We start from the raw sequence: 16,434 nt of genomic DNA, 5'->3' as shown, positions 1-16,434 counted from the left end.
CCAGCAGGGAGGCACAGTGAGTGAAGAATAAACCTCTAAAGAACAAGGATGGTCGGTCGGCGAGGAAATCGGGAAAGAACACGGCCATGGGAGCGCAGGAGAGAGAACAGTTCAAGAAGGAAAAAGTCAAGAGGGTCAAGGCCGTTAAGAGGTCGAGCGAGATAAGGCCTGAAGTGCCCATGGATTTGGCTACCAGGAGGGCAGGACTCCACTGCTTCGGGTGGGAGCAGACCCAGCCCAGGCCAGTGCATTCTCCAGTCTGATCTGAGGCTTGGGTTTCTCGTGGGCTTTCTGGAGAAAGCCTTTATCTGTCAACATGCCTCAGTACAGGGTCTCCTCTGAGTCTGGCCACGGAGATGCTCCGGTCCAAGCGACCCTCCGGCCGCCATCTTTGGAAAGGCGATGGGAGGAGCCCAGTGGAGCATCAGGAGTCCCAAGCCCTCATCCTGTGACGCCATGTGTGAGGGGCCTTAGGCCTCGGTTTCTCCTGGAGTCATGGGTCCTGGAGGACTGTGCAGTTGCCTCTGTTGATCTGGACTATCCCAGCATTCAGGTTCAATGAGAGGGTAGCCAGTTACCAACACCCTCTAACTTGAGTCCCCTTGTGGCTGCCGCATAGGACTCTGGGTTTCCCCATCCAAGTGCCCCATTGTGTGAACTCAGTTCCAATGAGGAAAGAAACCGGGTTGCGAAAAGAGAATATTTACTTTTCCCACCAAGCTGATACCCAGGTAAATAGTGTGGTCCCATCAGTGGAGCCCAGGCCCTGCCCTCCTCCCTCCCTCCAGGTACAGCCTGGAGCATTTAAGAAGGCACCCCAATGGGCATGTCTCACACAAGACCCCAACCCCGATCCAGAGACAGGCCAGCGCCTCACTCGCCAGCCTCCTGCCCACCATGAAGCTCGCTGTCATCCTCACCCTGGCCTCCCTCGCTCTCTGCTGCAGCCTTGGTGAGTTCCCAGAGCCCTTCTCCCCCAAGTCAGGCTCAGGAACCCTTCCTGCTCCCCAGTTCTGCTCAGAACAGGGGGCAGCTATTTAGCTGGAATGCAGACCCCCTGGCCGGGAAGCCGGGTCTGTGAACAGGCCCATCTTGGGAACTTGGGGAGCACCCTGAGCCTGTGAGGAAACCTAGAAGGGGTCCCATCTTCCATGGCCAACCACCTCAGAATTGCAGCTTTGGAACAGACTGGAGGCAGGGATGGAAGAGATCTCATAATGGATGTGTGTTCAATGAACAACAGAATAGGAACAATGAGCTTCTCAGAGCCCAGTCTTGGAGAGACCCCAAGAAGCCAAGAGACCTTGGTACAGTGTCGCCTTCAGGTTTGGAGTCTCCACACCACTCTGGCAACCGAGGGGGCTAGAAGGAGCTGCAGAGCATCATGCCTCCAAAAGAAATCCAAGCTAAGGCAAGATCTCCCATTCTGGGTGGAGAGGAATATTCTAGAAAGGGATCTTCCCTTTGGGAGACTGCCAACCCAGAGTGGAGTTTTCTAAACATGTTTGTCCTCTGCCAAAAGGATTAGGAGTCTCTGAATAGTTGCAGCTGTCACTAAAAGGAAAGGAATGAGGGGTGGGGGGAGAGGAAGGGAGAGAGGGAGGGAGGGGGATCCCACCTCTCTCCAAGCCCCCTGATCTTTTGGGAATTGAGTTATGTGGTTTTTACTCTGTATCAGCTTCTTCTACTCCTTTTAATAAGCAAACAAAAAGTTTTTTTAGCAAATTTCAATTAGTTCATTTTGAAAGTTTCATGACACCCATGGCGATAAGTGTATGACCCTGGGGAGTGGCAAGGGAGTTGGAAAACCAAAACCAAGAGGCAATGGGAACAACTATTATGTAGAGATATTTATTTTTAAGGGGAAATAACATCATTTTGGACAGATATCTAGTTGACATACAATGAACAGCACAGGGGTTGGGAGTGCTGACTGCCCCACACACAGTCAAAAATCTGCCTGTAACTTTTTTTTTTAAGATTTTATTTATTTTTTTGACAGACAGAGATCACAAGTAGGCAGAGAGGCAGGCAGAGAGAGAAAGGAAGAAGCAGACTCCCTGCAGAGCAGAGAGCCTGATGCTGGGGCTCAATCCCAGGACCCGGAGATCTTGACCTGAGACAAAGGCAGAGGCTTTAGCCCACTGAGCCACCCAGGTGCCCCCTGCCTGTAACTTTTGACTTTTTAACTACTCACAGCCTGCTACCTACCGATAATACGAACCACCAATGAACACACATTTTGTACGTCGTGTGTATTATATACTGTGTTCTGACAATCATACCCAACTTTTTCTGAATTCTTTAATTTTTTCTAGGCTACTCAGTTCATCCGTCACAAATTTGTGACGTCAAATGGTCACAAATCTCAAAAAAAAAAAAATCCAATACATTTATTGAAAAAAATGTAAGGAGCCCCACGCAGTTCAGTCTGTGTTGTTCAAAGGTCAACTGTATGTTAATTACACCTCAGTGTTGTGAACAGAGAGGGAGGCTCAACAAGATAGAGCTGAAATATGGGAAGGGGTGCACCTGGGATGTCTTTGTATATTTGTGCGTGCACACATGTCATAATAAGAAAAGTAATATCCCCCATTTATTTGGCACTATGTGCCAGTCACTGTTCTGAACCCCTTTACATCCTTACAATAACCCTATGAAATAGGGATCTTATTCCCATTTTACAGATGAGAAATGGAACCACACAAAGAGAAAGTAACTTGCCAGATGCCATAGTAAAACAGGGCTCTACATTCCGCAGGAGGGTTTGACTTGGGGTGGCCACTTTGGGAGTCCCTGGAGTCCAGACAGGGAAGCGGAACTTGCACACAAGGCAAAGAATTCAAGAATGGGGACCGAAACTCAGGGTGTGGAAACCGGTGGCTCTCCCCCATGTTCCTGGGGCAGGGGCCTGAAAGGAGCACAGTCAGGGGAGTACTGCGGGTGGAGGGAACATGGGCATGGACACAAGGGGCATGTGGGCAGCTGAGTCCACCACAGGGGCCCAGAGCTCATGGTGCACACCTCTCCCGGTCCAGCTCAGGGGCTTGCACTTGGCCCGGACAGATCCTTCTTCCCAAAAGAGCCTGAATCTGCCACATACCCATCTCCCGCCCCGTGGCAAGTGGCCCAGACCACCACTAACCATTGGTAAGAGGTATGTTTCTGGCGGGACAACAACCAGAAACCCTCAGTAGCCTCTTCCCAAACCCCCACTGTTGCATAAAAGATCAGATCAGCAACAACTTTTATCAGTCCCCTGCTTGGAACTCTAACAGAAAGAACAAATAGCAAATGGCCCTGCCCCAGCCCAGGAAGTGCAAGGAGGGCTCGGGCAGGCCAGGAAAAGTTGGCCGCAACCCCGGGAACTCTTCCCACAGTTGGCCAAAGAACCAACTGCTTGGAGCACCACCAGATCTCACGTTCAACGTCATCCCATCCACCAAAAGGCTGCTATCTCTTGCTGACAGGCCCGCCCGCTTGCCTCTGGGACAGGCCCAGCCCGGGGGCCGGCCAGCTTGGAAAAGGGCCTGAACACGTGTCCTCTCTCTTTCCTGTGCTTCAGCTTCGGCAGAGATCTGCCCAGGCTTTCTGAACGTCATCAAAACCCTCTTCGTGGGCACGCTCTCCAGTTACGAGGCTGCGCTTGAGTTTTTCGTCCCAGACGCAGACATGAAAGATGGGATGATCCAGCTGAGGAGTCTGGTGGACACCCTCCCCTCAAACACCACAGAGAACATCCTAAAGTTCACGGTAAAAAGCTCCTTTCCCCCTGTGCCTCTTAGCAGTGGATCCCGCCAGGCCCTGGGCTGCAGCCTCGCCCCATTTTTTGGGAGCCGTTCCTAATCCAGAAAGGAAAATCCCAGTGCAAATAGTCCTTCCGGAAGCAGACCCAGTCCTCTTACCCTTTTTAAGAGGTTTCTGAGACATAATCAAAACTCTTACAAGCTTAGCTCTTTCTCGAGCTACTGACCCTCTTAATGGACATCGAGTTCTCTGCATGCAGACATCTTGGTCTAACTTTGAGTTTCGCTCACTACTGTCTTGGGGTTTTTTTGTTTGTCTGTTTTGTTTTGTCTTGTTTTGTCTGTTTTAGGGCAAAGTCTTAAAAAGCCCAGCGTGTGCTTAGGAATTAGAAGCGGAAGATCTCCAACTGCTGGAGCTCCTGCGGCTCCCCGGATATTTCCTTCACTCTGTCCCCAGCCTGGCTCCCTTTAATAAAGTTTAAGCATCTCACCTTTGTGCCCTGCACCCCTGCCTCTGTTTTGCTCACCTGCTAGAGTGAGGAGGTCAGCCACTGCGAGGGTAAGGTCAGCAGGTGCAAAGAGAAAGGCGGTGGCCGTGCAAACACGTCTCCGAGGGACTCAGGGGTCTCACTTCCAGACCCCCAACACACATCAGTCTAGCCACACGTGGCAAGACATACACTCCTTCGCCTGGGCAGAAAGCCACCCAGGGCCCTGCTCAAATGTAACCTATAGGGTAACAAAAAAGGGTCCGTATAGGGTGGCGGCTGACCTCAGACAGACTCCTCAACCTCCGGCCATTTAGTGATGAAATTAACTATTCTGTAAATATTTAAGCTGATTATGCTACCCAGACACACCTGCAAGCAAAGATGGAGCCTTCCAGAGAGTCCCATCTCCCAAAGATCTATGGAAAAGTCCGTTTCTAGCATGTGGACAGAGCAGCTGGGATCTCTTAAGGGCCGGGTGGCTCGGCCTCAGAACACCTCACGTCACACACAGCGCACAATCACTCCCAGAAGGAATCAGATTCCTGTAAGACACTTGGGCAACAAAGGCTTCAGGGGGAATAGGTTCAATCCCTTGATTAGGGATCCAGGGGGTATGGGGTGCCGTTGAGGGTGACAGACCCTGGCTCCTCAGGGCCAGCAGGGCAGTTTACATGGGGTCCCCAGAGATGGTAGGTTAAGTATTTTGTTCACTTCATATATGCTACATGAAATTATGTATCAAACTATTTTTTAAAGGGGGTGGAGAATAGGAAAAAAAAAAAACCCTCCTTATGCATTTTCTAGATCATTTATCTGTCCCCATAGTTAGGACATTATATTTCCAGGTTGGTTGGTTTGGTTTAAGTAGCCTCCCTAACCTGTGTGGAGCCCAATGCAGGGCTTGAACTCACCACCCTGAGATCAAGACCTGCACTGAGATCAAGAGTAGGACGCTTCACCGACCTTGCCACCCAGGCGCACCTCTGTTTCCAGGTTTAAATCACAAAAGCCACGGCACCTGGGTGGCTCAGTGGGTTAAGCCTCTGCCTTCGGCTCAGGTCATGATCTCAGCGTCCTGGGATCGAGCCACAGGGAGCCTGCTTCCTCCTCTCTCTCTGCCTGCCTCTCTGCCTACTTGTGATCTCTGTCTGTCAAATAAATAAACAAAATCTTTTAAAAAAAAATCACAAAAGCCTACAAGTCCAACCATCCATTCATATCAGTCTTCCTTTAAGGACGTCTCTGCCCAGAAGAGGATCCAGGGGTGGGGAGCAGTGTCACAGACGCAGGGCTGGTCGGCACTGGATTACTGCTGTCCACCGTCCACGGGGTGATGCTCTCGAGTCCTGACTCGCACCCATGACCCATTCCCTGAGTCCCTGTTCAGCCAACTTGCCTGCAGAAAGAATCCGTCTTCTGTGGCAAAGGAGTCTTCAGGCATGAAATCCATCCCTAGATGTTTACTGGCACTTTCGATGTGCGCATAGTGGCGCTGGGCATTCTGAGGACCTGGGAGCAGATTTCATAACCCAACAAGTACGTGTAAAGGACTTGTTCTGGGCCAGGAGCGCGCGGAGGCCCGAGTATGGCAGTGTGAATGAATGGGGGCTCCGGCTCTCCGCGGGCTGTAATCCCACGGGAAAGCTCACTCGCTCTGGCAAAAAAAAAAAAAAAAAATAAGTCGGCAAACAGGTACATGAAACAGTGACAAACACCCTAAAAGAAATCCACGGAGTGATGCCACCCAGAGTAGCTTGGACAGGCCGACTGTATCTCGGGAGGCCCCCTTCTTAGGATTTGAGAGGAGACTTAAAGGGAGGACAGGAGCCAGCCACCAGGGGAGGAGGACAGAGCGTTCCAGGCAGAGGGTAAAGCAAGGAGTGAGGAGGATGCCTGGGACACCCCACTCCCTGCTCGAAGCCCCACTGAACCCAGCCCTGGACCCCAGGAGAAAATTCAGAACCTCTCTAAAGAAACTCTCCTCTAGGTTCTGTTACCTGTCCCCAAAAGAGCCCAGAACTCCTCCCCAGACCATCTACCCCACCTCTCAAACTCCACCCCTCACCCCAGGCTGTTTCTAATCTCAGTCAATTCTACATCCGGCCTCCCAGCTGCTCCAGAAGGACGGGCATCCCTGACCCTGCCCTGGGCCGTGCCCATTGCAACCAGCCAAGCAGGTCAGCCTCCAAAGCCGTCTGGGAACTCCCTCCATGTCCATAGGCCCACCCCTGGCCGGGCCACACCAGCCACCTGTCACTTCACAACCCAGGGGCCTCCTAGCTCACACTCAGTGCCCCTGAAGTCCATTCTCCTCCCAACTAACAAATTTATTTTAATCACATGAAAACCCCCTTCCACCCCCTCTCCTCCGCGGAGTAAAACCTTCAAAGCTTTCTAGGGCTCTTAAAAAACTTAAATGCAGAGCCCGCCCATCTTAAAAAACTTAAATGCAGAACCTGCCCATCACTGGCTCTCACCTCCAGCCCTCCTTCCTGCGGCTTATTCCTCTGCTGAAGCCACCACCCGCCCTCCCTCCCTCCCTGCCTTCGGGTCCCTGCTTTTCTAAGAGCGAAGCCCCTTCCCGCCTCAGGGCCTTTGTACTAGCCCCAAGCACCAACAGCTCAGAAGTACTGTTGATTGGTTTACAAAATGGCCCTAGAACAAAACGTGCAAAGTATAGAACTTGTCATAAAGGCTGTGTCCCGTGTGGATATAAAAACCCCCCAAAAAACACCCCCTCCCCATTCCGTGGCAAGCGGTCCCGGCCCGGCCACACCATCCGCGGACACTGAATGAAAGTGGAGGACATGCAGAGGGGAGGCGGGCACGGAAAGGGCACCGGTGGAGCACGGGGAGGGAGGGGGCAGAGGAGAGAGACAGCCCTTCAGTCGGAATTTCCCAGCCAGCACCGCGGGCGGGCGGAGACGCGCCTTCCCCGCCCTTAGCGCCCTGGGGCTGCCGCGGCCTCTAGGGGGCGGTGTCGGCCAAGGTGTCGGGGAGCGGACGGCGCGGGCGGGCCGGGGGGGGGGGGGGGGGGGGGGGCGGTACTCGGGCCTTGGGGCTCCCACACCCTGCACACCGCAGCCCTGAGCACTCCCTTGGACAGATGATGAAACACAGCGCCTTCCTCGGACCCTTTTATCGTGTATATGATAGCTTTAATTTGATTTCTGAAATTTTTTTAAAATCAGAATTCTGAGGAATCACAGGGACAGTCCCACAAACAAAGCTGCCGCCGGCCCAAGGGTGCCAGCGATATGTCAGCCCTTTGGGAATTAGTATTAATTCCATTCCCAGACGATTTCAAGGGCGAGTCCAGCAGAATCTACAACCCGAGAGGGCCAAGAGGGGGGCGGCTGGAGCTGACCTTCGACCTCATTCTGCCCCATTTTTCAAGTCTGGCCGCAGAAAGCACAACCTAGTCATTATCTTTCTCGATGGCTTACTTGCTGGGGGCATTCTTGCCATTTCTGATTTAGTCTTCACACAACCCAGATTCCAGAGCCCAGGCCCCCCACCCCTGCGCTGCGGAGAACGAGATTTCAGATGCAGGAATCTGCCAAACCAATGAAGAAGATTGATGAGCATCGTCCTCCCGCCCCCGAACACGTCCGCACACGTTCTAAGGCCACCAGGCCCCACCCTTCATTGTGGGACAATGCTGAGGGACTGTGGGACAAAGGAGGGACTCCGGTGGTAAAAATTCCAGAGCAGGTCATCAAGATTGGCCGTTCCAAAAGAGATTCCTGGCAGAAGGTGGGAGCCTGGTGGGGGGCCTCCTGACTCTCCCACCTCCTACACTCACTCCCTCATGGCTCGGGCCCTGGGTTCTTCGGCATCCAGGCCATCATCAGCTCACATACCTTCACCTCCCATGAGCCATCCACCTGGGTGAGTATCGTCCAAACGGATAAGGATCCAGGGCCATAAAAGGTTAAGAATTTTAATTACCTATTCACCAGGGAAGTGTTTACCTAGGGCAGATACGACACAGGTACCTCGAGATGAAAGGAAGCAGAATTACACTGCAGCACTGCAGCGAGGGTCTGCCTCGAGGGGCCTCGAGACGTAGGTGGTCCACGAGGATAGGAGAAGTCAACACGGAAACGTGTGTTCGATTTTAAGAGAGCAGAATGGAAGATGAACTGGCCCCAGCCGCAGAAAGAGCACGAATCTGTGTGGTGCACGTTGCCAGAAAGCAGAAGGAAGTGGGAGAACTGAAGGAATGTTCGTTGGGTTCTTTTCTGTCTGCATGTGCTTATGCATAAGTTGGAGCTCAGGTCTGCACACTCTGGCCAGCTGCCCACATTCAAGCCATGGCCTGTTTTGGAAGATCTTATTTATGTATGTATTTATTTGACAGAGAGAGAGAGCAAGAGGACAGAGGGAGAGGGAGAAGCAGGCTTCCCGCTGAGCAGGGAGCTGGGTGTGGGGCTCGATCCCAGGACCCTGGGATCATGACCTGAGCCGAAGGCAGACGCTTCACGGACTGAGCCACCCAGGGGCCCCATCCATGGCCTGTTTTTGAATGGACCTCAAGCTAAGAACAATTTCTACATTTGAAGAAGGAAGAGGAGAGGTGGAGGAAAAGTTTGTCCACCCCCGTATCATACAAAAAAATAATTATAGAATCAGCCATTTTCACTATAAATATGCCAAACACTAAAACACAGGGAGGTCCGTGAATGACTGTAAGCCTCCTGCGTTTGAGACGCATTACACACAAAACCTGTAAAGAAAAAACTTACGATGCATCCCAACAAAGCAAAAACATAAAAAATAAATAAAAACTCAAGACACTGTATTTTTAACACTGTGTTCCTTTTGGCCTTCATACCTCTAAGAAGCCCAGGGGAAAGACCACATTCCTCAACCACACTATCCACTACAGTGTGAATCTGGGTGAACATGGTCTCTGAAAATAGTCTGTCTCCCCCACCATCTGCCAACCAAGGAACATTTACTCTAGAAGGGAAGCGGGCTGGGAGTCTCAGACACCGCTGGCCGTCACATTGCAAAATCCCCGGGGCTTGCCCGTGCTCTAAGTCAACATGTCCCCTGAAGTGACTGATCACCAGGCAAGCTAGTTTTCCACCCTCAACACATGAGACAGTTGAGGTTAGGCTGGCAGAAAAAAATCTCTAAATGACTCACAAGGCAGGAAGAGGAAGCAAAACCAGCCCTCATCAACTTTATCAAGATGGTGTGGATAAAATTATGCCGAGTTTATGGCTGAGGCAAGGCATGCTGTTTGTGAAGGTCAGGGGACTGGTGGGTAGTAATCCTCTGTAGGGGGACCGCCCCTCACAGTGGCTTCAGATGGACGATAAAGCACACCTGGATGGATGCCGGGGGGGCGCCACAAACAATGCACCCCGAAACGTGTAATTAGGGAACGCTCCTCCCAAGCACTTACAGAACACACCAATGGGCACATGGGACATCGTGAGAATGAATCATCTGTAGGAAGCCACCCTACATCTTTCCATGAGCAAACTAAAATTATAAAACTATAGTGCACGCAGGAAAAAAAAAAAAATCTAAAAATAGATTCATGCACAGTGGCCAGTGTTGGGGTTTGGAACTCAGATCTGTTCCCCACCGAATGAAGAGATTCCTGGCCCTTCACAAAAGTCTAGTTAACTCAACGTATCTGAGGTTGTGGGTCTGCGGCGCCCGACCATCCTGTGTTAACTGTGATGCTCGTAACTCTGGAGTGTCCTTTAGGATTCCCTCCCGTGGTTTTAGTGGCCCAAGAGGTATTTCCTCAGCCCTGGGACAGGGTAGAGGCTCAGTCAGGGGCTGCCGGGCGGGACAGATGAGATGAGGAGTGAGCCTCGGGGTACTGGGTGGGAGAAGGGTCTTCAGGCTCCCACCCCAGCCCCAAGTGTCCAATCAGTCTCTAAGTCCTTGTCTTCAGTTTCACTTGACCCTGTCCCCTTCCTGGGGCTCCTTTGCCATGGAACCTAACCTAAGCCCAGGTTCTGGGGATCCAGACGTGGGCCTCTTTGGGAGTCATTATTCAGCCCCCAAATGGTCCCTGAGATGCCAGTCGTGCCCCCTTCCACAATACTCTACCCATGACTGCCAGAAATCAAACAGAATTGCCATGTTTTTGTTTAAAATCCTTCTCTGTTACCAATCTCCTGTAGGATAAAGACTCCTCACCCAGCACTGCAGGCCCTCCTTGGAGACGGGCCCTGCCTGCGGCTCTGGCCTCCAAGGCTCCTGCTTCCCCCACCTACCCTGGGGGTGCAGCAGTGGAACGAGGCTTGGGAATAAGGCTGCCCTCCAAATTAGGCTGGCGAATTCCCAGACTGTGGATGTAGTGCGCCTTCTACGGGGATGCACCAAGAGACCGCCCCTAATGAAGAGAAAAGATTTCTGCCACATCCCGAGCTCTGCCAAGGAGCTGAGGGAGTCACGTGAAGAACGTGGGTGGCATCGAGTAAGTGGAAATCTAACCCGATGCCCTGTGCCCTGCTGGTCCAACAGAAAGGGCTGGCGTGCCGGAGAGGAGGGCTGGACAGCAGCGCCAGAGAGATGGGGCGGTCTTGAGCAGGAAGGAGGAGCACCGCCACTTCCGCTGGCCCAGAGCCTTGACGGGCTGTCCCCTCGGCCGGGCTCTACATACTGAGTCTGTGCTGACCCACCAGCCTCCAGGACTTCTCCCTCCAGGGGAGAATACGCTCGTCTAGTCTACTAGACTTTCCTCACAGCAGATTAATAAATGGGCTTCTGGGACCTCCTGGGTGGCTCAGTCGGTTGGGTGTCCAACTCTTGGTTTCAGCTCGGGTCATGATCTCAGGTCGGGGCACTGAGCCTCACCTCGGGCTCTGCACTCAGCACAGAATCTCTCTGAGATTCTTTCCCTCCCCTCTCCCTTCTCTCTGCCCCTCCCCTGCTCTCTCTCAGGCGCACACACCCGCTCTCTCTCCTAAATAAATAAAACCCTTAAAAATAAAGGTGATCCGGTGGCAGCTATGGGTCTGGAGGCTTAGTGTGCAAACTCCTCCACAAGCTGGCCCCTCACACAGGTCCTCTGGTGACGAAAGACCCGGGTCCCACTGCTCATCTGTTCCCCCAGAGAGGCCCCAAGTGTGTGGTCTATGGAAGACAGGCAAATGGGAGGAAGGGCGAGCAGACAGGAGATCGGTTGCCACCAGCGCAGGACAGAGGATCCTCCCGGTGGGCAGACCTCCTTCCTCAGGTGACACTTACCTGCATTACTGTGAGACACACAGGTTTACATCGGAAAGAGGCAACACGTCCATGCTGTTCACATCTCCACACCTTTGCAGGCAGTTCTCACGGACTGAAGTACCCCCTCTTGTCAAAGTCACCTGAAGATCCACCCTCCACCCTTCATGATCCGTGCACTATCTGGGACACAGCTACACGAAAAAAAAAAAAATCGATCTCTGATCTAAAATTCAAATGTAACTGGGCATCCTGTCTTTTACCTGCTACATCTAGCAAATTTGTAGTTCCTTCAAGACGCAGCCGTTGGGCTCTTCCCACCCTGCCCCTGCAGCCCCAAGAGCCTGGGGGCTCTCCCTACCACCATCGTGCCTCAACTAGGCTCTGTGGTAAACTTACCTCCCTAGAGCATGTTCCCTTTTATCTGCTTTCCTCTCTCGAACAGGAGCCCCATGAGGGCGTGTTCTAAATTTGTGTTATCTTGCCAGTCATTGAAGAAAAATTAGAAAATCCGGGTAAGCAGGGCACCTGGGTGGCTCAGTGGGTTAAGCCTCTGCCTTCAGCTCAGGTCATGGTCTTGGGGTCCTGGGATCGAGCCCTGCGTCAGGCTCTCTGCTCAGCGGGGAGCTGCTTCCCCCTCTCTCTCTGCCTACCTCTCTGGCTACTTATGATGTGTGTGTGTGTGTGTGTGTGTGTGTGTGTGTGTGTGTGTGTAGGTGTGTGTGTGAAATAAATAAAATCTTAAAAAAGAAAATCTGGGTAAGCAAAAGGGGCAGAGGTTGGGGGTGGGGGGTGGGGGTCGGGGGAAGCACTCGAATACGAATCCAGTACAGCGTCCTACTTTTGAGCCTCTGGTGGAAGAGTTGAGACCAAAGTGGAAACCAAGACAGCAAATTAAACGTGTTACAGACCCTTTTTATCCCCATCTCTCTTCTTCCAGGCGGGACCACATTGGTCACCAAGTGGTCCCCAGAGAGACCCAGAGACTCCCAAGAAAGATCTGCCCTCACTCTCTGGCCAATCCCTTGGAGGAAGGCACATGTTCCTGGGCAGGAATTCTAACCAAAGTCAACGCGTTCCAAAAAGTTTGAAATTTACTGTTTCCCCCTTGCTCCTGTCTTTCTTGCTTCCAACAAAGATGAGATCAGCTTATACAGCTGGATTCTCCCTAAACCACAAATCGACCTGAAATGTATTCATTTCACCCTTGATGAGTTTCAAGACCTGATTATCGTGCAATGATAGCAAGGTTGATAAGTGTTAACTATTAACCAGATAACCAAAAAATTACCTTTTGATGTCTTATAGCACAGAACAAGATCTTCTGTATGTAGGCCCATAACGGGAAACCATGAAAAATCACACACTTAAAGAAACATATTGAGTGACGTGTTAAAAAATTATTTTTGTAGATGAATAAAGAGGAAAGAGAGAGGAGGAAGAGAAGGTGCTGGGGCTCTGTCTGGCTCCCCATTATAGGGAGGCAGAAGTCATGCATTGACTCTGAAAATTGACAAGAAGTGACTAGAAGCCAACTTTCCCTGTGATTTTTTTTAACATTTTTTAAAGGTTTGATTTATTTATTTGACACAGAGAGAGAGAGAGATCACAAGTAGTCAGAGCAGCAGGCAGAGAGAAAGAGGGAAGCAGGATCCCTACCGAGCAGAGAGCCCGATGCAGGGCTCAATCCCAGGACCCTGAGATCACGACCCAACCCAAAGGCAGAGGCTTAACCCACTGAACCACCCAGGTGCCCCGTTTTTTTTAACATTTTTATTTGTTTGTTTGCTTGCTTGTTTTAGAGAGGGAGAGAGAGAGAACGGGGGAGAAGTAGAAGGTGAGGGAGAGAGAGAATCTTGAGCAGGCTCCTCGACCAGCTCAGAGCCCAACACGGGGTTCGACCTCACCAACCTGACTTCATGGCCAGAGTCGAAATCAAGAGCCGGACGCTTAACCCACTGAGCCACCCAGGTGGCCCACTCTCCTGATTTCTGGTGCCAGGGAAGGGAGTGGTAAAAACCACCAACACGGACCCAGCAGAGATGCTCGATAGATGTTTATTGGATGAATGAGTAAAAGACAATCACCAGAGCCCAGTAGTTGCCCAAGCCCACCCTGGTTACAAATATAAGCCCACGCCCCATCCCCATAGAAAAGAAGAGATGCACCAAGTGGAACTCCCGCAGCAGCCCTACACCCAGAACGGGCCGGGCTCTAAAAGCCACCTCGCGGGAGGTGCGCCTTTAACTGCAGGTGTTTGTTTCCTTTGGCCCGGCAGTATGTAATTTCCCATTTTTAGAACAATGCTCCAAAGAACAGTCACAAAAACAACTTTCAGAGGGGGCGGTTTTCTTCCTGGCCGCTGCTACAGCCCTGTAAAACAACAATAACAAAGGGATTTTTATTCAAAACACCGTTTGCATCTCTCCATAAAATGGGGAGACCACTTGTTCGCTTTGCGCGGGCTGAGAGAAGATCCCTGAGAACCCCTTGGTACAGCATCTAAACAAAGTCTTGTCCTGGGGAGGGTAGGTTTGGACACTGCTCCGCTGTTGGATCTGTTTTGGTCTCACAACACCTCCCTCCGTGCGGTTCCTAGGCTGTGAGGGTGGAAAGGATGTTTGTAGAGAGCCTGTGCCCCGCGCAAGCCCAAAACCGGAAGAGGAGACCGTGTTCTTGAGGACATGCAAATCGCAGACTGAAGGTGAGGACCCAGGAAGGGATGAGGGGTGCCCCCTCTAGTCTTAGCCATTACGAAATTCCTTTCATTACCATCTCCACACAGACTTTCTCTCTGCTTTGTAAACTCAAGAAATTGACTCCAAGACTTTAGGAGTCCTCCCCCACGCTCCCCAGATCACACCAAACTCCTTCCCACCTGACCCTGCATTTTTTCTCTCCTCACTGGCTTCCTGGCCCAGTCTCTTTGACCTCCTATGTGGGTCTGCCCACCCTGGATTCATCTTACACCCTCCCTGCTCAACCATGGCCAGTGACTCCTCTTCCTGCAGACAGAGTCCAGCGTCCTTAGTGGGACCTCATCCAGAGCCAGTCTTCCCTTCTAAGCTTATCTTCCAGTAGTTCCTACATAAATCTGAGGCGCCCTCCAAACTGGCCAGTTTACCACTCCCAGACACCCGCCCTGCCCTCTGGGTACCACCTCCCTCCCTCACCTTCCTGGTCTTGTCTCTGTGACAAGATCGTACCCATTTCTGGAAGTCCTACCCAGCTAATACCTCTGTCTGACCAGTCTAGCTGAAAGTGACCTCCCTCCCCCACCTCTAACCAAAGCACTGAGATTCTGCCCCACCCAAAGTGTCTCCACTCTAGAGAAATCATTCCCATAACTTTTTTTTATATGTGTGCTGAATTGTTTGAAGGAGAAAGGTGCTAAGCTTTAAGAGCCCTGGGTGGAACCAACTCAGTATCAGCTCCAACATTTTTTTTTAAGATTTTATTTACATATTTGACAGAGAGAGACAGAGAGACAGAGAGAGAGGGAACACAAGCAGGGGGATGGGAGAGGGAGAAGGAGGCTTCCTGCCAAGCAGGGAGCCCAATGTAGGACTCGATCCCAGGACCGTGGGATCATGACCTGAGCCGAAGGTAGACGCTTAATGACTGAGCCACCCAGGCGCCCCAGCTCCGACATCTTTATACTACCCTTTACTGAGGACTTGCTATGACCCTGTTGCTGGGCTGAGGGCTTCTTAGGTATGACCTCATTCAACCCTTGCGGTGAATCTATAAGGTAAGTACCAAGTCCCCTCTTTACAGACAAGGAAACAAAGGCTTTGAGAAGCTAAATAACTTCCTGAGAGCCTCCCGATTTAAGAGGAGTGAACTGGAGCTCAAGCTTGGCTTCCAGTATTGACTGCTGTGGCCAATGCTTCCTCCTCAGAGAATTTACAACGCAGAACAGTTAGGATGAGCAGGGCGGGTAGGAAACCACAGGTTCTTCTCCCAATTAGAACAAATTCATGGAAAGTTTCCCCATTCAGTGTCGGGGGGTTTTATTCTTCTTCTTTTTAAGACAGTAGAGGGATTTCATCCTGGAATGTCAGGAGACATGATGATATTTTCTTTAAAAATGGTATCAGGGTGGGCGCCTGTGTGGCTCAGTGGGTTAAAGCCTCTGCCTTTGGCTCAGGTCATGATCTCAGGGTCCTGGGATCAAGCCCTGCATTGGGCTCTCTGCTCAGCGGGGAACCTGCTTCCTCCTCTCTCTCTCTGCCTTCCTCTCTGTCTACCTGTGATCTCTGTCTGTCAAATAAATAAATAAATAATCTTAAAAAAAAAAATACCAAAAAATTTTTTAAATGGTATCAGGGTGCCTGGGTGGCTCAGACAGTTGAGCATCCAACTCTTGGTTTCAGCTCAGGTCATGATCCTGGGGTCATGAGATTGAGCCCTGCATCAGGCTCCACGTTCAGCATGGGGTCTGCTTGAGATTCTCTCTTCCCCTCTCTCTCTGCCTCTCCCCCATACCCTCTCTCTTGCTGTCGCTCGCTCTTTCTCTCTCAAATATAAATAAAATCTTTTTTTTTTTTAATGGTATCTAAGGCTTTGATGCTTGGAGAGGAAGCTTTGATGCTGCACCTACATCACCCTAAGATCCCAAGCCAAGTAGCAAGCACACAGATTGCGGTGCCCAGGTTCTGGATCCTCCGTTTTGCAGCGGTGAGGCTCGGCAAGCTATTTACCTTCTGAAGTTCCAGTTTCATCTTCTTTAAAATGAGAATAATACCTAGCTGACGGGATGGTTTGGATGGAGTCAATGAAATAATCTATATAAAACAGCTAGCATACATTGAGTGTTCAGTAAATTACTATTGTTACTACTTCCCTTGGACATAAGAATCTGCATTTCTTTTCATGTTCTTCAATCAAAGTCTAACACATACACAGTCAAGCACACAAGGAGTGCACCTGTCATGATGCGCACAGAGGGATGTACATTGCATTGCATTACACTATTGTACACCTGAAACTAATAT

At 51.1% G+C, this 16,434-nt stretch overlaps 1 protein-coding gene across 1 annotated transcript; it reads left to right on the top strand.

The window, feature by feature from the left end:
* Positions 1 to 897: 897 nt before the first annotated feature.
* On the top strand, positions 898 to 3,920 carry SCGB1A1 (secretoglobin family 1A member 1; the record flags this gene model as incomplete). The annotated part of the gene is made up of 2 exons (XM_080817365.1): positions 898 to 952; positions 3,566 to 3,920. The coding sequence occupies 2 exons, from the start codon at positions 898 to 900 to the stop codon at positions 3,844 to 3,846; spliced, it is 336 nt and encodes a 111-aa protein (XP_080673491.1). The 3' UTR covers positions 3,847 to 3,920.
* Between the last annotated feature and the right edge of the window lie 12,514 nt (positions 3,921 to 16,434).

The sequence above is a fragment of the Martes martes genome (genome assembly GCF_963455335.1).
Source record: "Martes martes genome assembly, chromosome: 10".
Lineage (NCBI taxonomy): Eukaryota > Metazoa > Chordata > Mammalia > Carnivora > Mustelidae > Martes > Martes martes.
Note: the sequence above shows the minus strand (reverse complement) of the source record. Positions and strands in the feature narration are given on the sequence as shown.